At 50.3% G+C, this 22,207-nt stretch overlaps 1 protein-coding gene across 1 annotated transcript; it reads right to left on the bottom strand.

Moving 5' to 3' along the window:
* Window positions 1-43: 43 nt before the first annotated feature.
* Window positions 44-21,718, bottom strand: IGSF22 (immunoglobulin superfamily member 22). The gene is made up of 23 exons (XM_023230872.3): window positions 21,613-21,718; window positions 19,678-19,819; window positions 17,473-17,604; window positions 17,097-17,233; window positions 15,769-15,868; window positions 15,647-15,686; window positions 15,298-15,475; window positions 14,193-14,306; window positions 13,508-13,670; window positions 12,306-12,578; window positions 11,060-11,344; window positions 10,151-10,275; window positions 9,928-10,069; window positions 9,503-9,799; window positions 7,735-8,037; window positions 6,287-6,460; window positions 5,959-6,087; window positions 5,040-5,336; window positions 3,898-3,986; window positions 3,501-3,693; window positions 2,612-2,911; window positions 1,547-1,876; window positions 44-270 (listed from the first exon to the last, which is right to left on the bottom strand). Exons 2-23 carry the CDS (start codon window positions 19,784-19,786, stop codon window positions 200-202), a joined length of 3,981 nt encoding a protein of 1,326 aa, XP_023086640.2. The 5' UTR covers window positions 19,787-19,819; window positions 21,613-21,718; the 3' UTR covers window positions 44-199.
* Window positions 21,719-22,207: the final 489 nt, after the last annotated feature.

Here is a 22,207-nt window from a genome sequence, read left to right as displayed (position 1 = left end):
CCATCCCCTTGGTCCCTGCTGTATGCCACCCTCAGGAACAGGAAAGGATGAGTTTAGTTTATTGCCCCATCCCTTCCCTGAATGTTTACATTGACAAACACCAGAGAGCAAACTGGGCTTCCTCCACCAGGCCATGCAGAGGACCGGCCAAGAAGCTCCACATCATAACAGCCTCCTGATGCCTGGACTGGGCTGGAGCTCACATAAGGTGCTTTGATTTCTTCTGCAGACTCTCGGTGATGGATGCTACAATTGACTTATCATCTTTGTCTGAAAGAGCAAAGCAAGTATTCATTATATTAATGATGCTGGGGACCAGGGAAATTCCAAACTGCTGGACTTCCTATGCAGGAAACCAGGAGCTGGACCCTCGGACCCTTAATCTTGGGTTGGCAGAGCGGAAGGGGCGAGAGCTGCCATTTATCTACCAGTTAATATTTGCCAGATGTGCCAGGCAATTCTGTACTATCTCATTTAAACCTCACAGTCCTATAAAGAAGATGAGAAAACAGGCTCAATGAGGTAGCTTGCTAAGGTCACATGGCTGGTCAGTGGCAGAGCCAGGGCCCTGGGCCCACATGCTGTGCTTACAACCAGAGTTGAGTTATCAGGGATCTCTTTAGCTGTGGAATGAAAGCTGGATAGCGCCCACAGTGCCTTCCCTGGCCTAGTTCTTTTACACAGCTCAGCAGCTTCTCTGGAGATACTGTCTGAGTGCCAGACACTTAGCTAAGCACTCGAGAGACAGAGCAACAGGACAAGATCCTTTCCCCAAAGAAAGGCATCTATAACTGGATAAAAAAAGGTCTGTAACCATGGAGACCACAGCAATGGAGTGTCATGGAAGGTTCAGGAGTAGCAGAAGATGAGATGAGAGGTGGGGGAGGGGGAAACCTTGTTGGTTTGGGATTTTACCATGAAAGGAAAGCCGGGGGAAATTTAAGCAACAGCAAGGCAGGCCAGCTTTGCATTTAGAGTTCACGCTGCTAGCTGTGTGGCTATGAAGACAGTAGACTGGGAAGGAATAAAATGCTTCCCCCGATGTGTGCACACATGAGTAGAAACATGGCATGCATGTACAAAAGGGAGGGTTCCCTTCGCTCCTCCCCTTATTTGTTCCCCCCCACCTGCCCTTATCCTAGACCAGTTTTAATTTTGATTGCACATCAGAATCACCCGCAAAATTTTGTAAACATAAAGGTTATTTCCAGAACCCTGCCAGAGAGATCGTGATTGGTGAGTCTGGTTGAATCCTGATCACCAGTATCTTTTTTTTGAAGGCAGGTCTAGGTTCACCAAGAGTTGCAAACCACATCTTATCTAGGGATTGAGAACTCTCATCTCTGCAGGGACCAGGCATATAACAAATGACATCGAAAGGATGGGAGAGTGGTAAGAACTGTGGCCAATTAAGAATGTTTGCACCACCCGTTGGTAGTCTGCTCAAAAAACGGTGCCAGCTAAAAAAAGAGCTGACCAATGGCCCACAAGACCAGCCTTTTGCGCCTCTCCCCCTCCCCGAGGCCGGACCCCGCGGTGCCCTCACCATAGACGGTGAGCATGCAACTGCTGCGGTCCTTGCCCAGCTCGTTCTCCACCAGCACGCTGTAATCGCCGCTGTCCTTGAGCGTGCAGGTGGGGATGACGAGGGTGCACACGCCGCTGGTGGAGTTGTACCAGAACTTGGAGTTGGCCGTTATGTTGACGTCGCCCTTGTAGAGGGTCACTGTGGGTCGCGGGTTCCCAAGGAAGGCGCAGGTCATGGTGCAGTCCTGGCCGCGGAGCACCGTGTGTGGCTTGAGGGGCCTCAGGAAGCGCGGTGCTTGGCGCCAGTCCTTCTTCTCGTAGGGCTTGAGCTTGGCGCTCAGGTCCTCGACTGCGCGGGCGGGGCGGGCCGTGAGCGCGCCCCAAGGCCCCCACCCACCACCCACATCTTAGAGCTCAGCTTACACGGAACCCCCAGGACCTAGGCCAGATTCCCAGCGCCACCAACTCTGGGGGCCCAATGTTACACTGGTTCCTAAGGGCTCCCCACCAGCCCCCAGACCTCCCCCGGACCCCCCAGCCCCTTCCCCAGCCACTCCAGGGGTCTGCCACCCAAGCCATGTTTTCCCATACACCCGGGGCCGAGATGTCATTCCAGCGCCAGCTTCCTGGACCCTGTTATTCCCAGCCTTTAACTCCGCCTCCAAGCTTCCCCTACGTCATATCAGCGTCCACAGTCTCCCGTCTTATCCCTTTAGCTCCTCAGTTCGAGTTTCCCGACGCGGCCCCCACCCTTAACCCCTAGTCTCCAGGGATCCCAGACATCATCCTGGCTCCCTAGAGCCCTCCCCTGTTCTCTGCCCCGTTAGACCCTCCCCTCAGAGCAGAACGCGTCTGCGCTCTAAGTCCCTCTGCAGCCCCTCCACCGTCTCCGCCCCCAAAGGTAACTCCCCACCTCCACTTTAGTCTCACCCCTAAGTATCCCGAAGAAAGCCAACATTTCCTTCTCTCCGCAGCGTCCCAGATACTAACCATTCTATCTCAATGGTTTTCAGATTTTATCCTGCCTCTTGGGTACCCTTTGCGATCCTTATGTCATCCCCACCATCAGGGCACCCAGACTTACTCTGGTCCTTATTGATGAGCCAGGTGTCCTTGGAGTCAAGTGGCTCACTGTCACCGATTTCATTCCGAGCCACCACTCTGAAGTAATACTTCCTGCCTGGGAGCAGCCCCGTCACTGTGTACTTGTTGCTGAAGACACGCTCGGCTGCCGTGTACCAGGTGGCGGTGCTTGCATCCCGCTTCATGATGACGTAGTGAGCCTCACTGTCCTCCTGCACATCTGGGCTGTGGTTCCAGGTCAGGGTCACTGTGTTGGGGACTTCCTCAAACAACTGTAGGTTTGTGGGGGGCCGAGGGAAATCTGGAAGAGTTGGAAGATCTGTCAGTGACCTTGGGGGACCTGAAGTATTGTGTCCCCAACCCAGCCATCTGCCAAGTCCGATGGAAGATAAGATGGGGCAAGTCTCGGGCAGCTGGTGTCCTGGAGTCGGAAAACTATTTCCAAAGTCTGCTTTGCCATTTACTAGCCTTGTGACCTGGGGTAAGTTACTTATCTGAGACTTCTTTCCTCAGTTGCAAAATAGAGCTAACAATGACTATTTCATAGAAATAATGGGTAAAGATCCTGGCATGTAGTTACTGTTCAGTAAAAGTGAATCCATTCCTTCTTTGGGGGTTTAGAGCTTCATTTTAAAGCTCCCAGCTCTCTTTAAGTGGTCACCCTAGTTTTTAATGGATTCATCTCCATTTGTCCCTCCTGCCTCTCACTCATTTCTACTCTCTCTGCCGACCATACTCTGTATGATAAAGTTTTGCTCTGGGTTGTCAAAGAAATCTTCATGACCCTAAGGCACAACTTTCCTGTGGTAGGAACTCAAGCGGCACTGGGGAGCTGTCCTTTGGAGAGTGTTCAGGGATGGGTCCTGGAGGCCTCTGCCTTCTCTCCATACCTGCCACGCGCACACGGATGTCATAGTGTGCTTCTCCAAACTCATTCTGAAGCAAGATTCGGTACACCCCCGAGTCAGAGCGCTTGGCGCTATTGATGAGGAACTGGGAGTGGTTTTTGCTCTTGGTAATTGTTTCTTGGCCCTTGGTGGGAACACCATCTTTCTGCCAGATCACGTCAGGTGGTGGTGAGCCCTGCGTAGTGACAGGAGATGGCACAATTGGTCACGCAGATGATATTTGGGGGCAGGCCTTCCTCCATTGTCGAGGAGTTTCCCGCTAGGCTGTCGCACTAGGGGTCTGGTGAGGGGCAGAGTCAGAGTCAGAGACTGTGATGGCTACAATAGCCATTTTGGTTATGTGGAGAGCGTATGGAGGTCAGGGTCAGGGTCAACTCACGGAGAAGGCTGCATGGATGCAGAGGGCTGTCCCAGCACGAACCACCATGTGACTCTTCAGCCGGGCACTGAGGTCAAACTTGGGTGCAGCTGAGATGGAGGAGACAGAGGTGGAGGCATGGATCTCTCTTTCAAGAAGACTCTGCTTTAAGCCTCCTCATCAAAGCCTTCCCAGCCTCTCCTCTTTTATGCCCCCACTACAGGCCATATGACATCTAGCTGCCCTGCAACACTGTGAAACATTTATTTGTTTTCTTGTCTGTCTCCTTCTACTAGTACGCAAGACCCTGGAAGGCAAGTCATGTGTCTTGTTTCTATATTCTTAACACCTCCTTTTGAAACTGCCATTGCAACAATTATAACAGTGAGAAAATTATGACAGTGAAAGAGATCTTATCTAACCTACCCCCATCTTGCCTTTAACCTCCAAACTGCCCTTAATCTTTCCTGGTTTCAGACCAAGCTAACGTTGGGAGAGACATTTTTTAAGTTTATAGTTTAGATGATAACAGTCCTTCCCCCAAACTAAATCACCTTTGAGAAGCTAATGAAAGGCCACCAGATTAGGAGGATGTGAGGAGCCTGAATTCTGCTAAGGTGTAGACATAAAAGATTATCAGTCATTATTCCAGAGATCACAAGATTTGCAACATCCCAGCTACTCCTGTGAATACATCACTATTGTAGAACCTAAGATTGGTCATTGAGATGTCTTTTCAGGGTTTTGCATTTCTGACGACTGATAGCTCCACCTGGACCTGCTGACTCCCTGGCCTCTGAATTTTCGGGGAGTTGATTTTGGGTAATAACTCCGTCTCCCATACGGCATGGCTGGCCTTGTGTCCATTAAACTCTTTGTTGCAATGCTGTGCTCTCAGTGAACTGGTTTTGTGTGTGCAATGGGCAAGAAGAACGCATTGGGTGGTTATACTTTGACACACAGTGGATGCTATTTGGCACACAATGATTGCTTTAGTGGGGGTGCCCCTGAAGTTACCCCTAACTTTGTCCAGGCACAATAACTATGGATGACTTTTTCATGATCATAGCATCATCCAATTTTCCTGTGGGATGAGGCCCCAGAGGAGAAGGTTTGGAGGTACCATGTTGGGCATGAATCCCCAGCCCTCTCTGTCTCCTCACCTGGTGGTGGCATGGCACGGACCCCCTTGTCTAGCTCCACAGGCTCCCCAACCCCAGCCTCATTCACAGCCCGGATTCGGAAGAAGTATTTTTGCCTCTCGGTGAGTCCTCCCACTGTGTAGCAGGTGCCTGAGATGGGGATCTTTGTGCACTTGGACCACTCCTTTGTGTCTTCAGTCCTCATCTCAAGGATGTAGCCAGAGGGTGGGTCTCCCTCTGCAGGCTCCCGCCAGGCCAGGGAAATGCTGGAGTTGGAGGAATCAGATACATGCAGGTCCTGGACCAGGCCTGGGGGTTCTGGGGTAGAACAGACATGTAGTCAGTGCCCCCTCCAAACTCATCTCCACTCAATACTCCTGAACCCCATCTTTCACTACTTCTAGCTCCAGATCCCTCAGTTAACACCCTGAGTACCTAATCTTATACACTCAACCTCCAAATTCAAATTCAGTTGTCTTACTGTTTCAACGCTTTCATCCTTAAATTCAATACCCCTTAAATTCAACATATCCCACACATTCAAAGCTTCTATATTCAAAACCCCAGCCTTTAACCCAACCATCTCCACCACATCCACTTCCAGGCAGTACCCTCACCTTGCTTCCTAAATGCAACACCCTCCAACCATCTACCTCACACCCTTACTCAACCCTCAGCTTCCCTCTCCTACCTCACCTAACTAGAAATACACGAAATTTAAAAAACGTTTTTGTACCCCACCTCCTCACTGTCCCTGACTCTCAATCTTTATTTGCTGACTTTCTCTTGTGTGTGAATCTTGTCCCTCTATGAGACTGGCAGTTTCCAGAGTGTAGAGACTGTGATACCTCCTGTCATACTTCCCCAGGGAAGAAATTCTTTCTCTACTTTGAATGGGCTAATTCCATTATATGTCAGGACCTGGCAGCCCCATACTCACTAACAGGATCCTTGACCACTACTGAGCTGGATGGCACACTGGGCTGTCCAGGGCCTGCCTTATTTACAGCTATAACTCGGAATTCATATTCTGTGTCCTCCAGGAGACCATTCACAGTGCACTTGGTGCCTGAAATGGGAAGATGAGGGGTCGTGAGGCCAGAGGCCTCCATGGGGTGAGAACAAGAGTGAGAGACATAGAAGAGGAGGTCATGGGATGTTGTTAAAACTTCCAGAAGAGCTGGAGGAGGGACTATGTCAGCAGTTAATGGGTCCACTCAGCAAGACCTCCTTTGGCCCCTCCTGGGCCTCTGTCCCAAGGACCTCACCCTGGATGAGGTCCCTGTTGACTGGCACCCATAGGTTACTGCCTTTCTTCCTTCGTTCTACAATGTAGCCAAGCACTGGGGCTCCCCCATCCTGGGTAGGGACATTCCACGTGATGGTCACAGTCTCTTTAGTCACATCAGTCACTTGAGGCTGGGAGGCAAAACCAGGAGGCTCTGTGGGGGACAGAGAGAGCACAAACGTTAGGAAGGGAAGCATGTAGATAGTTGCCCACCTCATGCTAACTTCTGCTTCCCCTGCTTAAATAAACTCAAACCAGTGATTCTTTTTTCTTTTTCCTGTTTTAGAGACAAGGTCTCAGTGTGTTGCCCAGGATGATCTTGAACTCTTGGGCTCAAGTGATCCTCCTGTCTCGGCCTTCCAAAGTGCTGGGATTACACGCATGAGCCACCATGCCTGGCACAAATGATTCTTAACTTTGCTTGCGTATTAGCATCAAGTGGGAAGTAAAAACAAAAATGAAAACAAAACAAAACAAAACAAAAAAACCCCACTAACAACAACTAGTGTCTGGGTCCCACCTACCCATATTCTATGCCTGGTGTGAATGGCAAGTATTATTAGCATTATTAAAGAAACCAAGTGATTCTAATGTATAGCCAACATTGAGAATCAGTGACTTAAACTTTTCCACAGTATGACCCCCAATCCCATTATTCTCAATCTACTGTCCTCATGTCAGATGAGATTCAGAGATCAGCTGGGAGAGGTATAGCAAGTAATTAACTTGCAGTAATAATAATAATATTATTATTTTTGAGACGAAGTCTCACTCTATTGCCCAGGCTGGAGTGCAGTGGCACGATCTTGGCTCATTGCAACCTCCACCTCCCAGGTTCAAGCAATTCTCTTGCCTCAGCCTCCCGAGTAGCCAGGATTACAGGAGCCTGCCACCAAGCCCAGCTAATTTTTGTATTTTTAGTAGAAACAGGGTTTCACCATGTTGGCCAGGCTGGTCTTGAACTCCTGACCTCAGGTGATCCGCCCACCTCGGCCTCCCAAAGTGCTAGGATTACAGGTGTGTGCCACTGTGCCCAGCCTGTAATTATAATTAAAATGCCAACGTTGTCAAGGGTTTTCTGTGGGGAAAAAGTTAGAGTGGTTTCAAGGTTATCCCTATAGCAACATCATGCTCACTTGGATTCTGGGATGACTTCTGGGATGGAGAAAGAAGTGGAGTCAGTTCCCTGAAGTTGTGTACGTCCTGGGTGTACCCATGGGAGTGTGTTGTGCATGTGATATGACTGGACAAAGTTGAGAATTCCTACCCAAAAATGATGTTCTATTTTTACTCTGGAATCAGTCCATCTCATGAGACAGCTAGAGAGATGTTCCCGTGGAATTCCCCACAGATCAGTGTTCATCCCTGGCTGAAGGCCCCCACGCTGACCCCTGAGTTCCCCACTGAGCACCAGGCTATCTCACTGACCTATGGGATTTCCTGCAAACACTTCTTCCATCTCCAGTGGGTCACTCACACCTTCTGAATTGACTGCCAGGATACGGAACTGGTAGGCTTTTCCCTCTTCCACTTTGTTGGTGGAGAAGTTGGTGACTTTGCCATCCACCTCGCCTATCTTGATCCAGGACTTCTTGCCAACTGCCCTCCGTTCCACTATGAACTGTGTCACAGGTCGTCCACCATTGTCCTTTGGGGCCTTCCACTTCATGTGCACACAACTACCTGAGAGCTCCAGGAACTCCACCCGGCCCTGTGGAGGCTTCGGACGGTCTGGGGACAGAGAACAGCTTCAGAATGGGGCGTTGGAACAAAGGATCAGAAGAGCCTCCTCCCACTCATCAAAAGTCTGCCCAGACTAAGGAATAGCTGGATTTTGAGCTTTTTGGACCCTTTGCCCCTCCCTGTGTCCATCATCCCTCCTTCTAAGACTTGCCCAAACAGTTTGATCCTTGCCCCCGTGAGTTTCCCATCTGCCTAGCAATGGGTAGACTAGAGACCTTAGGGTCCCCTGCCCTTAGCTGATCTCCCTGTCCCCTTCCAGACAAGTTCTCCCCTTCTGAGCTTTGAGAACACCAGTGCTTTCTAGTACCAATGTTTACCTTATGTTATCATTACAGTCTGTCTACCAGTTTCACCCCTTTTGGACTGAGGAACTGCTGGGGATACTTCATCTCTATGTAGCCAGCAGTGAGAACATAGAGGAGGTGCTCAGTCTTGCTGCTGAATTGAAACTCAAACTTTCCCATCCCACAGCTCGATGGAAATGCAGGTGGAGGAGGTGGTGATGGCGTGTATGTGGCATGTTGAATATAAGTAGTACATTCAGGCCAGCTCCTTATCTCTTTCCTTATATCCTCATGTTCAGACAAATCCCAAATCCCATTCCCAATCCCCATTCCATCTTTCCCACATTATTTTGTCTCCAGCTGTATCTGACCTCCCACCTCACCCTGTTTCACTTTCAAACTCACTACTCTTTCCAATCAACCTCACTCCAACCCTAAATCCACCCCTGTTTTTGTTGTTGTTGTTGCTTTTTGTTTGTTTGTTTGTTTGTTTGTTTTTTTGGAGACAGAGTCTTGCTCTGTCGCCCAGGCTGGAGCGTAGTGGCCTGATCCTGGCTTACTGCAACCTCTGCCTCCCAGGTTCAAGCGATTCTTGTGCCTTAACCTCCCGAGTAGCTGGAAATACAGGTGTGTGCCACTACGCTTGGCTAATTTTTGTATTGTTAGTAGAGACCGGGTTTCGCCATGTTGGCCAGGCTGGCCTCGAGCTCCTGACCTTAAGTGATCCACCTGCCTTGGACTCCCAAAGTGCTGTGATTATAGGCATGAGCCACTGTGTCTGGCCAATTTCACCTGTCTTTCACCTCATTTCCACCTTACCTCCTATCAAGTTTTCCTCTTCAAGTCAATAACAATACTCAAGTAACATATCTGAAAGTATATTATGTCCTGTGTTCTTAGCTGTGCACTTTAAATTCACTAGAAATGGATACTAGAAAAAAAAATCACCCTGTTCTAGGTGAGAAGCTGAGGCTTAGGGAGGTTCACTCGGCCAAGAGCTAGCTGGGAAGTTAGAAAGTGGGCTTCTGACTGCAAAGCCAGCCTTCTAGGTGCATTCCCAGCCCAAACTTCAACTCTATCTCTGGCATCCTCCTCAGCCTGCCTTCTGCCCTGAGTCTGGGCAGCAGGTGCCCTCAGTTCAGCCCAGCCCAGCCCAGCCCTGCCCTTACCCAGCACACTAAGGTGCAGAGTGGCTGTGGCTGAGCCGTGGTCATTCTTGAGCTTAAGCAGGACGAGGCCACTGTCTTCACGCACACAGTTGGAGATGGTGAGCAGCGCCTGGTCTTCCCCGCGCTGCAGGGACACGCGTTCCTCCTCCGTCACCTCCATGCCATCTTTGTACCATGTCACTTTGGGCAGCGGTTTTCCCCGGAAGGGGACGTTGATGTGGGCCGTGTGGCCTACCTTTACGGTGATGGGGTGTGTGGCCAGTGCCTCCAGTACTGACGGGTCGATGGTAGGAGGATCTGTGGGGCGGGGCGGCAGGGAAGGCTTGAGCATTGGCATGCAGGAGCCCATGGGGCGGGGGAGAAGCCATGAGCTTGTAGGTGGGCCAGGCATGGTTGAGCTTTGCCTGCCTTGGACAGATCCGTACCTGCGATGAATACAGAGGCTTCACTCTCCGCGCCCTTGGCCCGGAATGTGTACTTGCCCTCGTGCTCAGGGCCCATACTGGGGAAGATGAGCTTGTGCACTGCACCCTGCTTCACAATCTGCACGCCTGGCAAGTCCGTGATCTGGGGGCCAGGGGTGGGCGTGAGTGTGAGCATAGGCTAGGTCTACCTCCTTCACCCCCTTCCCTGGTCCCTGCTTCAGACCTCCTTGCCGTCCTTCAGCCACACACCCTCCACCTTCTCGTCGTTCAGCACTACACACAACTCAGCCGGGCTCCCAGTGGCTGCGTGCACGTCAGACATCCCGCTCTTCACTGTGGCCAGACGCTCTGGGGAGAAAGGTGGGCAAGGTACTGGCTCAGGATGTTGGGGTGGGAGGGACTTCTGGGAAAAGGGCTGATGGCGATGGTCATGGGACTGGTCAGGGGTGCTGTGTCAATCAAAATAATTTATAATGAGCAGGTGGCTTGCCATTGTGGTCCATAGGTGATTGGGGGATGGTCAGTGGGGGGAACTGGAGCAATAGGTGGGAGGGGGATGGGGAAATATCAGTGGCTTGGGAAATGGTGACCAGGAAAACTGGGAGATGGCTAATGGGGTATTGATTAGTGAAGGGTGGTCAGCAGGGACTTAGGATGCTGGGTTGAAGGGGGAAATATATGGTGAAGAGGCAGGCGGTCACTGGAGTTGGGATGTTTAGTTGTGGTTATGCTAGACTGTAGGATACATAGGGTCATTGGGGGTTGACGGTGGCCAGAGTCTGTGAAAAGTGGTTTATGGTTAGGTAGTAGGAGATGGTTGGGATCAAGATGTCTGGGATATCAGGTTTGCTGGGGATGGTTAGAGTCTGAAAGTGAAGGACGAAGTCAGGAAATTTGGGACAGAGTCTGGAAGATGGGGGTGATAGTGTCTAGGAGGTATAAATGTTCAGGGCATGGGAGGTCAGAGATGGTCAGAATATTGGAGGTGAGGGTGATCCGAGTGGGGAGACACAAGTTGGTCATGGTCTGCGGGAGGATTGGAGTAGTGGGAGGGGGGGCAATTGATGTCCGCTGTAAGGGAATGCTAGGGTCAGGTGGATTGGTCAGTGGGGATTGATAGGGCGGGTGTTACCCTCTACAGTGACGATGGCAGTACTGTAGTATTCAGTAGGGTCTCCATCCTGCATGGCCACCACGGTGTACTCGCCACCATCACTGAGCTGTGCATCCTCAATGACCAGCTCTGCTCGCTTGCCCTCATGGTTCATGCTGTACTTAGTGCCATGCATCAGCAGCTGCCCATCCTTCTTCCAGCGCAGTGTCACATCCTTGGACGTCAGTTCACACTCCAGGCATGCACGGCTCCTCTCTTTCACACGTACATTTTTGAGGTTGCTCTCAAACTTGATGGGGATGCCTGTGGACGGACAGACACTTGGGCCTGCTCCCAAACCACAACATCTTTTTTCTGCAGCTACAGAGCCATGAGCCCTGTCCCTCTTTCTGGCCCCAGAAAACACAAGAACTTGTGATATTGAATGTGTTTGTGTGCAATATGTGACTCACAGAAGTACCTGACAGGGAGAGTCCTAGCTCTGGCCCTGTCTTGCTAGTTGGCTATATAAAACTCATTTACCTCTCTTGAGTCTCAGTTTCCTCATATGTAAAATGGGGTGAGAACTTTTACAGTTCTCAATATCTCTAATGCCCCCTTGGAGCTCCAGCCATACCTGCATTGTCTCTCTAATGTCTGGACATTTATACATGCTATTACCTCTGCTGGGGATGTTCTCTACTCTCCCTCATTCTCTGAAAGTGGAACTCCTTTTAGTTCTTGGTAAAGCTTGGACATCATTCATTATATTATTTCTGACGTTGCCAGGTGATGACTTTTCTTTGGTCTTCTACAGCCCTTGTGTCTCCCTCCATCACAACGGTGATGATTCCATGTGATATAGATTCCAGGTGCGGTTCAGATGTATGACATGCTCATTGGTGTACCTACATTATGTGCAAATTCCCAAAGTAGTTGTGATAGCAGAATATAAGTAGTCAAGAGTGACACAGATGTGCTGTAATATATGACATTAAAGGCATAGACTAATACTTTCTTGGTCCATGATCTCACAGCTGATAGTAAGATCCCAGTGTGTCTTGGCTCTTGGAATAATAACTGATATTCTAATTTCATTTTCATACCTGCCTCCCCTACTAGACTAGGACTTAACAGAGGGGAGATCCCTCTATCTTTCCAGTACCTATCACAGGGCTTTGCAAAGAGGAGATGGATAGATAGATGGATATATAAATGATGACCACCTGCATGGAGGTTACTGTGTCACAAAGCCCACCCCTTAGGCTGTTGCCCAACGACTCACGGTCAATAGTGAGCTGGGCCTTTTGCACCAGGTTCCCCGCCTCAGCAGAGAACTCGCCGCTGTCACTGAGTCTGGCATCCTTAATCTTAAGTGTATGGGTCAGACCATCTTCGGACACTGTGATTTCATACTTGTCATCCCTCTTCAGCTCCTTCCCATTGAACTTCCACACAAAGTTGGGCTCTTTCTTGGAGAGGCGGGTCTCAAACACAGCTGTCTGGCGCTCTGTCACCTTCAGAGGCTTCATCTCTCCCAGGAACTTCAGTGGCTCATCTGCAGCAAACAGTAGGAGGGGCAGTGATTGGGCTGGTCCCTCGTGAGGGGTGGAATGGTGAAGAGGGGACTCACGTGTCACTGGCCTCCTGTAGCCCATGGCTGGGGGAAAGCACCCTTCCTTTGGTTTTGTTTTCGAGCCCTTCTCACCTGGAGTCCCCTCCTATGATGTTCACGTGGTCTTCTCCCCAGTAACGGTAACAGCAATTTTAAAAGCACTTTTATGGTTTTAGATATGTTCCAGGCACCATTGTAGCCATATTAATTCATCCGATTATCATATAGGTAGATTCTATTATTCCCCATTTTGTAGATGGGGAAACTGAATCAAAGAGAAGTTAAATAACTTGACCTAAATCACATAGCTCATAAGTGGCCAAAACTGGGATTTGAACTCTAGTAGTTTAGCTCCAGAGTCTGTGTTCTTTTTTTTAACTTTTTTTTTTTGAGACAGGGTCTTGCTTCATCGCCCAGGCTAAAGAGCAGTGCAGGATCATGGCTCACTGCCGTCTCAGCCTGCCGGGTAGCTAGGACTACAGGTGTGTGCCACCATACCTGGCCAATTATTTATTTATTTTTGTAGAGACAGGGTTTCACTATATTGCCCAGGGTGGTCTTGAACTTTTGGCATCAAGCAGTTCTCCCACCTCAGCCTCCCAAAATGCTGGGATTACAGGTGTGAGCCACCACGCCTGGCCTAGAGTCTATGTTCGTAATCACTATGCTACACAGCCCCAAGGTACTTACTATCTCATAGTCCTCTCCCTTACATCTGATGCTTCCTCCCTCCATTGACTCCCATCCACACACAATCCTTTCTTGCATAGTCCCATAGTCCTCTTCAATATCCCCATGGACCACATCCCTGGCCACTCCTCTCTTCCAACCCGACATGTTCTCCTTGTGCCCTTGCATGCCCCCACTCATACCCAGCACTGTGAGCTCTGCACTCATCCGCTTATCGCCCACGGACAGGCTGTAGATGCCAGCATCGTTCATGTTCACGTTGCTTATAACCAGCATGTACTTGGTGCCCATCTGCTTCACATCGTACTTGCCCAGGGAGTACTGGATCCTCAGTGGCTCAGTACCCTGCCTCATGGAACAGGTAGAAAAGCTGATGAAGGGCTTTAGGAGGAGGCTTCCAGAGGTCTCCATTCCCCAGTGCCAGCCTAAGCTGGAGGGTGCATGTCCAACCCTCAAGACACACAGAGGTTCCTATGATCTTTATAGCCTCATCATCTGGCTTGGTGGGATCCAAGATCCCTGCCTCCCCACAGGCCTCCTCACAGGCCCGAGCTCTTAATATGCACGAGTTCATTAGATGCTTTCCCTTAGAGGCAAAGATCTTCAGTGACCTTTAAGACTGTCTAATCAAGCCTTTCAATTTAAAGATGGGTAGACTGAGGCATAGACGGAGGAATGTGACTGTCTTACATCACACAACAAAGGGGTGAAACAGTTAACAGTAGAGCCCAATTCCAGCCTCTTTCAACAATACCAGGAGGCATCCTCTTGATAGGATGGAAGAGAGGCTAAGGCTTATAGATAGTGAGAGAAGGGGTAGAGAGGAAGAGATATTGCCAAGGCGGACCCTGGCTAGGCATCCCCCACCTTGATCCATATCATCTTGACATTGGGGTCTTTCAGCTCCATTATGCAGTCGAAGACCACTGTGGTGTCAACCTTGGTCTCTTTGTCTTCCAGGGGCTTCAGAATCCGGATGGCCTGAGAGATTATGATAATAAAATGTCAAGTGTCAGTGGTACCCAAAGCCTGCCCAGACTGTATCCTCAATCCTGGAGAAACTCTTAAGCATATGGGGAGAAATGACTAGGCTAATTAGATAACAACCTGCACTGCTCCACTGATCAATTTAAAGATTTAGGAGAGGAATATTATGGGGGATGAGCAAAAAAAAAAAAAAAAAAAAAAAAAAAACCATCATTCATGGAATAGTCACTATGTACCTGGGCCTAGTATATAGATTCTCTAATTCCAATGTAGATGCTTAATGAGTTGGTTGAGTGAACCAGTGAATGACAGCAGCAACACACAAACAAATGAAAGAAGGAAGTATAATTTTCATTTTGTAGATGAGGAAACTGAAGCTCAGAGAGATGCCCAAGTTCACACAGCTAATAAGGCAGTAAAACTGGGATTTGTTTGTTTGTTTGTTTTGAGACAGAGTCTTGCTCTGTCACCCAGGCTGGAGTGCAGTGGCATGATCTTGGCTCACCGCAACCTCCGCCTCCCAGGTTCAAGCGATTCTCCTGTTTCAGCCTCCCAAGTAGCTGGGATTACAGGTGTGCGCCACCACACCCAGCTAATTTTTGTGTGTGTGTATTTTTAGTAGAGACAGGGTTTCATCATGTTGGCAGGCAGGTCTCGAACTCCTGGCCTCAGGTGATCCACCCACCTTGGCCTGCCAGAGTGCTGGGATTACAGGCGTGAGTCACTGCACCCAGCCTAGAACTGGGATTTGAATCTAGGTCTATCTGACTCCAAGGTCCATGCAAGTATATTAGGGAGTGATAAAGACAGAATTAGAAGGAAGGTGACTTGTGCTCCCTTGCTGCTTTCATAGTAGAGAGTATGCCTCTGAGTATGTGTGTGCAGAACTGGGGAGACCTGGCTGCTGAGAAATACACAGGCACTAGCACTTTGGGTGAGGCCCTGCCCCTAGCCTGCAGGCCCCTGCTCCCTGCAGGGTACTGACCTCCACCTCTACTTTCTTCTTCATCTCTTTGAGCTTCCTGAGCAGCCCCCGAAAGTCGGTGAAACCGTACTCCATGCAGACCTTCTCAAAGTCTTTCTTGGGCACTTTGGACAAAATCTCCAGCATCTCTTTCTCATTTGCCACCTTCTTCTGCTTCTTCTTGGGAGCAGGGGGTGCCCTAGGAGAAGGAGGAAGGGACTAAGCTTGTACACAATGCCTCTCCCAACCTTGAGAAACCCCTCCCTACTCCATGGATTCTTGGAACTTAGGGCCCTGTGGAGAGGCCTTTGAGAGGCTTCAGCCTGGATGAGGAGACAATATCTTGGGCAGAGGGACCTGCCAGCCTCACCGCTTCTTCAGCATCTTTTTGAAGTCCATTTTCTCTTGACCTGAGGACACACAGAGGGACAGGTTCAGACAGGGGGAGTCTGGCCCCTAAGAAGCAAGGCCAAGAGGAAGGGGCCAACTCACCTTCTGTTACCAGCAGAGATACAGTATAGATGGCATCTGCATGGTCATTGCTTGCAATACACTTGTAGTTGTCAGAGTCATCTGAAGTCAGTGGCTCCAGCTGGATCAAAATCCAGCCATTAGAAGGGGAAGGAAAAGGAACCACAGGGAGACTTTCTGTGAGATAAGGAAGGAGGCCTTTTTTTTTTTTTTTAAGGGGACAATAGGAGCTGAGTGTTGGGTATACGTATGGAGGATTGAGCAGCCTGTATGATTTGGAGGTACCAGCTAGCAGTCAGTGTGAGTATGCATGTTTGTAGCCTGATTCCATAGCAATAAAACTGTCTGCTTCTCCATCAGACTTTCCCCCTTGGCTGTGAGCTCCCAGAAGGCAGGACTTCCCCTGCGTTGTAACTCTATCTGCAGTTTCTGGCATCATCTTGCTGAGTCTTGATTTAATACAATTTACTCCTCTGTACCAGGCACTGGGCTGAGCCCCAGAAGGAGCGGTGGTGAGTAAGGTTGATTTGGTACCTGTCTGCATGGTGCTTGCAGAAGCCTGCTAGGCTCTCAGAAACCAAGACTCTCAGAAAGTGTCTGCTGAATGAATGAGCTTGTGTAAGAGGTGGCCAGTAGGGGGACCCGGGGCAGCTCCTATGTGATGTGCGGGGCTGAAAGTCCAGTGATGATGGGTCTTTGGGAGGAGACTACTTCTGTTTGTGGGGAAAAAAGGAGGCTCTTTGCCTTTCACAACGGGAAATCGGGCCAGGATCCGAGTGATTATAGGATCAGAAGTAATTATAGGCCTAGATCTCTCAGTGACCCATCCCTCTCTTTCCTCGAAGGGCTTGGAGCCAGGGGTTGCAGCTGGGCAGGCCCAGCTCTCAGAAAGTGATCCAGAAGCTGGTTAGACCTAAGGATGGTCTGTCCTTGGGGAGGCTGTTCTAGAGGGTTCAGCTGGAGAGTCCAGAGCCTCTGACCCTCAACCCTACTCTACGACCAGTCCCTCCGGCACCTCTCCACCCACAATGGTCCCGCCCTCCATGGCTAGGCCACCGTCTTGGTCCCGCATTCCTTTTGGCTCACTCGCCTTGTGGGCACGCCCCTTCACTTCCATTGGGCCCCGCCCCACCACGTTCTGGCTCTGCCCCTGCTCTGCTCTGCCCTGGGGGGACTTTGGGTCCTCTGCTCTTTCGGGCCACACCCCAGTTCCTGACTCCTCCTCTCTTATCCTGCTGCAGTTCTCGGGCCGCCGTTAAGGCTCTTATTGGTGAGAAGACTGGTGGCACGCCCTGGGGGTCCCTGCCTCTGGCCTTCTCCATAACTAGACTCGGGCTCGGCCCCCGCACCTTCAGCACGTGTTCCTTGTTAATGCTGTCGTAGAATATCTTGGCGGACTCCTTGATGGGGATGCCGCTCTCCCTCTTCCAGGAGATGTGGGGTTTGGGGTTCCCCTGCACCCGGGCTCGGAACACGGCTTTGTCCCCTGCGATGAGCACAGGACGCGTTTTCGCCTCTTAGCCACTAGGCTAGAGCCTCTGCCACGCTCTGCCGGCTCCCCGCCTCCTCCCAGACACCTGGGCCTGGCCCCGTGCAGGGGAGGACCCCTCGGGCAGGCTCTGCCAGGGTTTAGCATTGGAGGGCGTTGGGGTGGAAGGGAGGGTGGGGACACTCGATTAGAAAGCGAAGCACTGGGGGCCCGGGGAGCCATGGGCAGCAACACACCCTCGGGCGCGGTGACCGGGTGAGGCTTCTCCACGAACTCTGGGACGCTGTCGCCCGCAGGGATGTTGGAGCTCCGAGTCACCAAGCTGAAGAACTCCACTGTGCTCGAGGACTTCCTCGTCACGACCTCCTCTGTGGAGGCAGGCGAGAGGTCAGAATGGGCTCCAGGTAGAAGCCCAGCTCGCGATGGGAGGACTGAGCTTTCTTGAGGGGACGGTGGAGCATGGGAACAAAGGGCATTTAGGGAAGGGGGAGCAGGACCAGCTACGTGGGGAGAAAGCAGGGTGCGTCGATGGGCCATTGTGTTATGGCAAGTTTCAACCACCAGGGGACGCGAACTCCTTTCCCACACCTCAGTGGTCCATTACCTTTATGGGGCCACAGCCCTGAGTCCTATTTTTTTTTTTTTTTAGAGGTGGCTTCTCTTTTGGAATTTTCTTGGTCTCTTAGGCTTCTCTCCTGGAAGTCCTGGTCCCCCAGTAGCATTAAGAGGGGCTAGGCCTGCTTCTGCCTGGGAGGTCTGTAGCTTGGCTGAGCTCTGCCCTAGATTTTCTCCCTGCCATTCTGTGGGTTCAGCATTCACTGCCTTGGCAGTAGTGATTCTTGAGTGAGGGACAGGACACATTCCCAGTCCAGTGGGGCTATATATGGGAATATCCTTATCTGAAAGCACATCTTCAATGTGGAAATATAATTTTATATTTGGAAGACAAAAAACTTTTTGCAGCATAAAATTACAGAAAATCTTGGCTGGTGAGTTATCAATTCATAACAATTGCTCTGAATCATGGAACACTTTCCTTGAGTCAGGAACTGTGCTAGGCACATATCAGAGGTGATTTTATTTAATTTCCACAGTATCCCACTGAAGTAGGTGCCTTTAGTATCCCACTAATCTGACAGAGGGGGAAAAGTGTGTTAAGAAGCTCTCATGGCCTGCTTTTAAATAGGAACCAGAGGTCTCAAACAGGCAGAATGCAGGGGACACCTGGCCTGCAGATGTCTTTTATGTGACCTCCACAATGTTTAAACAAAAAAGTAGCCCTACATCTGAAATAGAAAGATTTCACATAAAAATTCAGATTTCTGGATTCTCAACACTGGACTTGTATTCCCATATGGCAACAGTCAGTGGGAGGTGAATAGTGGCTGCCCCTTTAGATGGGATATACCATCTAGTTTACCCCAGTCTTTTCCCTGCATTTATGTTCCCTGCCTGGGCCCTGTTGGTCAGTGGTCTACAGCTTTGGTTGCACATTATAATCCATGGAGAACTTTGTAAGAAATATCTGATTGAATGGTCTGGGGTGAGAGTCAGGTACTGCCGTATTTTTGCCCTCCTCCCACCCCCTGCTCTAAGGTGACTCTGATGTGCAGCCAGGGCAGAGAATCACTGCTATAAATCACTTGAGTTTGGAACTTCTGGTCTAGACTGTATGCCTTGAGTCCCAGCTGTTCCACTTGCTCTGCCTCACTGGCCAGGAGGTATTGGTTGGTATAGAGTATTTATCTGGCCTTGACCTCTGTGCACAGAAGACTTTGAGGGACTCCATCCATTTAAGGCTTTGAGGGAGGGGCAATGACTGTGAGAAGGGTATCCAATGTCTCGGCCCCTGGCCATCTTTTAATCTCTTTCCACTAGAGACATGACTAAAACACTCTGTTCAGCTCTGAGACCATTTCTCAGCTTTCCCTTGGATCTGCCCTCCTCCAAGTCTGGCCCCAGTGGGCTAAGAGCCTGGAAGCTAAGGTCACCTTCCTGTTTATATGTTCACCTTCTTTCTCCACTGGTAGCCCCAAGTCTCCTATTTCTTAAGTGGAGCAGGGTCAGCATTACTGATATGTAGAGAAGGTAGCTACCCTCCTAATTTCCCCCATGCCTGAAGTTCTACCTTTGGAGACACAATTCGTTCACCTATGGCTCGGATCTCCTTCAGCAATTAAGAGCTTATCAATCATTCACACACATCCACACGACTGATCTTTTCTAAGCTGTTTTCCTGGAGATCTGATATGTGGTGTACATCCAGCTGGCTGAAGCTTTAACAAAGCCCAGATTAGAAGCACACATTGGGTGGGGGTTGCTGATGGTATTGTGGGCTCCTGAGGGGCCCATTAGTGGCACAACTGGGGCCACCCAAGGAATAGGTATAGAGGAAGAATAGCTGCCCTTCCCAATCCATTCCCTGCCCCCATGCCACTTGCCTCCCACGATCTTGGTTGTCTGGGAGAAGGTCTGCACGTGGGTGGTGGAGCTGGAGAACTCCGTGGACACGTGCTCCTGCAGCATCTGCTGGCTGTGAATGGTTGTCATGGTGATAGCAGGCGTGGGCACTCACCTGTGAGACTGGGGAGAGGATGAGGCCATGAAGGACAAGACAGGGAGTAGGAGGGAGATTCAGAGATGTTATGTGTGTGTTCAGACATAAGAGGAGATGGAAGCACACAGGAGAGGGCCAGGAGAGCAGTCAAGCTCTCTTTTCTTCATTTCCTAGCTCCCTTTTCCTGGTTAGTTACCAGACCCAATAGTCCTGTCCTCTCACTGAGCAACTCCAAACTATTCCAAGGTCTCAGAGGGAGGGGTTCTAGGGCTTAGACTTACCCAGCCAACCAAGTAAGGCCTGGAGGGAGTTGAGGATACCTATTGATAGCTACATGGCACTAAGGAGGCAGTGCTGGATGTTTCATCAGGAGGGAATGCAGTCAGACCTAAGAAAGAACTTCCTGACTAAGCCATACTGGAGTGGGCCTTAGAAGGAAGCTGTGGCTCTTATTCCTGGGCCCCGGGGAACCCGGATGCTAAAACAGATGACAAAACGTTGCTACAGTTCTGCTTGTGTTTGCGACATGGTAAAGGCAAAGGTTTAGTTTTTCCTTACATTTTTCTTTGAACTGGTAATTCAATCACGTAGTTAAAGAATACAACAATATAAAAATCCATATGGAGAGGCTCCCTCCCACTCCTGTGTCTATCTTACAACCTTCCCCATTGCAATAGGTAGCCAGTCTCTAGGCTCCTTCTAGACCTCCATCGTGCAACTAGGAAAACTCATATGTTCTTATCATCTTCCTTTTTTTTAGGTAGCCCATTATACACACTATTCTGACCCTTTCTTTTTTCATTTAATGTGTCTTGGAGACTTTTTCCATGCCAGATGATAGAGTTTCCTCATTCCTATTCAGAGTACCATGTTATCTCAATGCATGGATGTCCCTCCATGTTTTATTTAACCAGCATTGCGGTTTTTTTTGTGCGATCTCGGCTCACTGCAACCTCCTCCTCCCAAATTCAAGCGATTCTCCAGCGTCAGCCTCCCCAGCAGCTGGGATTACAGGTGTGTGCCACATGCCCAGCTAATTTTTGTATTTTCAGTAGAGACAGAGTTTCACCTTGTTGGCCAGGCTGGTCTTGAACTCCTGACCTCAATTGATCCGCCTGCCTTGGCCTCCCAAAGGGCTGGGATTACAGGTGTGAGTCACAGCGTCTGGCCAGCATTGCAGTTTTTTTGTTTTTTGTTTTTTTTTGAGATGAAGTCTTGCTCTGTTGCCCAGGCTGGAGTGCAGTGGCGCGATCTTGGCTAACCACAACCTCCGCCTCCCGGGTTCAAGCAATTCTCCTGCCTCAGCCTCCCAAGTAGCTGGGACTACAGGCACGCACCACCATGCCTGGCTAATTTTTGTATTTTTAGTACAGATGGGGTTTCACTATGTTGGCCAGGCTGGTCTCCAATTCCTGACCTCGTGATCCGCCCACCTCAGCCTCCCAAAGTGCTAGGATTACAGGTGTGAGCCACCATGCCCGGCCCAGCATTGCAGTTTTTAAAGCCCTATTTTGTATATGAGGAATCTGATGTCTGAAAGAAATGACCCTGTTGAAGGTCACTCAGACTAGACTCCTGGTTCTTGACTCCAGTCCAGTGGTGTCCCAGAGGGCTCCAAAGCCTTCTTTAAACCAGGTAGTTAGGGGTTAAGCTCTATTTCCTCCCTCCACCCCCTAATATATCTCTGCCTGGGCTGCTTCTACCTTTGGGTTCTGAGACTATTCCCCTGTCCCTATTCCTGCTCTCTACCCTATAGTCCCCTCTGGGCTCAGAAGGTGGTCAGCTTTGTCCCCTTCCTGAGGGAGGAGGGGAGACTTACCTTCAGCACTGACCAGTCCCTCCCAAAATTTGTCCACGGCTTTGGAGGCTCAGCTAGTGCCTGGACTGTATGGTGGCCCGTCTCCTTCTTCCTTTGCCCCAACAGTGAGGCTACCAGTGTCATCTGTTCCTTAAATGTCTGGCCCCCTGGGGGTGATTCCTTACTCAGGCTCTGCAGCTGTCTCAGCTCGATGGCACACTGCTTGGTTGTGGGGGCGGGAGGGAGGGGGTAAGGGGGAGGGCAGTGGAGAAGGGAGGTGGGAAACAAAGCTGGATCCAGGCTGGGGGAAACACTGAAGGCCAGGCAGGAAGGAGGCTGAGGGTGGCAGTCCAGGGGTACTTTCTCTGTTCCCTTGTGGTACAGGTTTTGGCTCTCATTGCTGCTGGGGACCTCTCTGAGCTGAGGGGCTCAGGATAGTGTGTGTGCACAGGCACACACTCAGGTACATGTGCATGCATAGTCCAGCAGGGCTCAGGGAGCAAAGCAACAGGTCTGTATTTTCCAGGGACTGGGACGGGGTGAACTGGGGAGGGCCTCTGGGATCTGCTGCTTTGCTACACAAATCCAGGGGGTGCCATTCATGTTGCACTCCTAT

This window comes from Piliocolobus tephrosceles, chromosome 13, assembly GCF_002776525.5.
Source record: "Piliocolobus tephrosceles isolate RC106 chromosome 13, ASM277652v3, whole genome shotgun sequence".
NCBI lineage: Eukaryota > Metazoa > Chordata > Mammalia > Primates > Cercopithecidae > Piliocolobus > Piliocolobus tephrosceles.
Note: the sequence above shows the minus strand (reverse complement) of the source record. Positions and strands in the feature narration are given on the sequence as shown.

Bases quoted from the DNA above. Each gene is read 5' to 3' on its own strand.
- IGSF22 (XM_023230872.3), bottom strand. From the start codon at position 19,786: ATGACAACCATTCACAGCCAGCAGATGCTGCAGGAGCACGTGTCCACG. The intron at 10,070-10,150 runs GTCTGAAGCAGG...CCTGGCCCCCAG, and splicing joins GGCTGAAGGACGGCAAGGAG to ATCACGGACTTGCCAGGCGT. The intron at 5,337-5,958 runs GTGAGTATGGGG...GTTCTACCCCAG, and splicing joins AGTGGTCAAGGATCCTGTTA to AACCCCCAGGCCTGGTCCAG.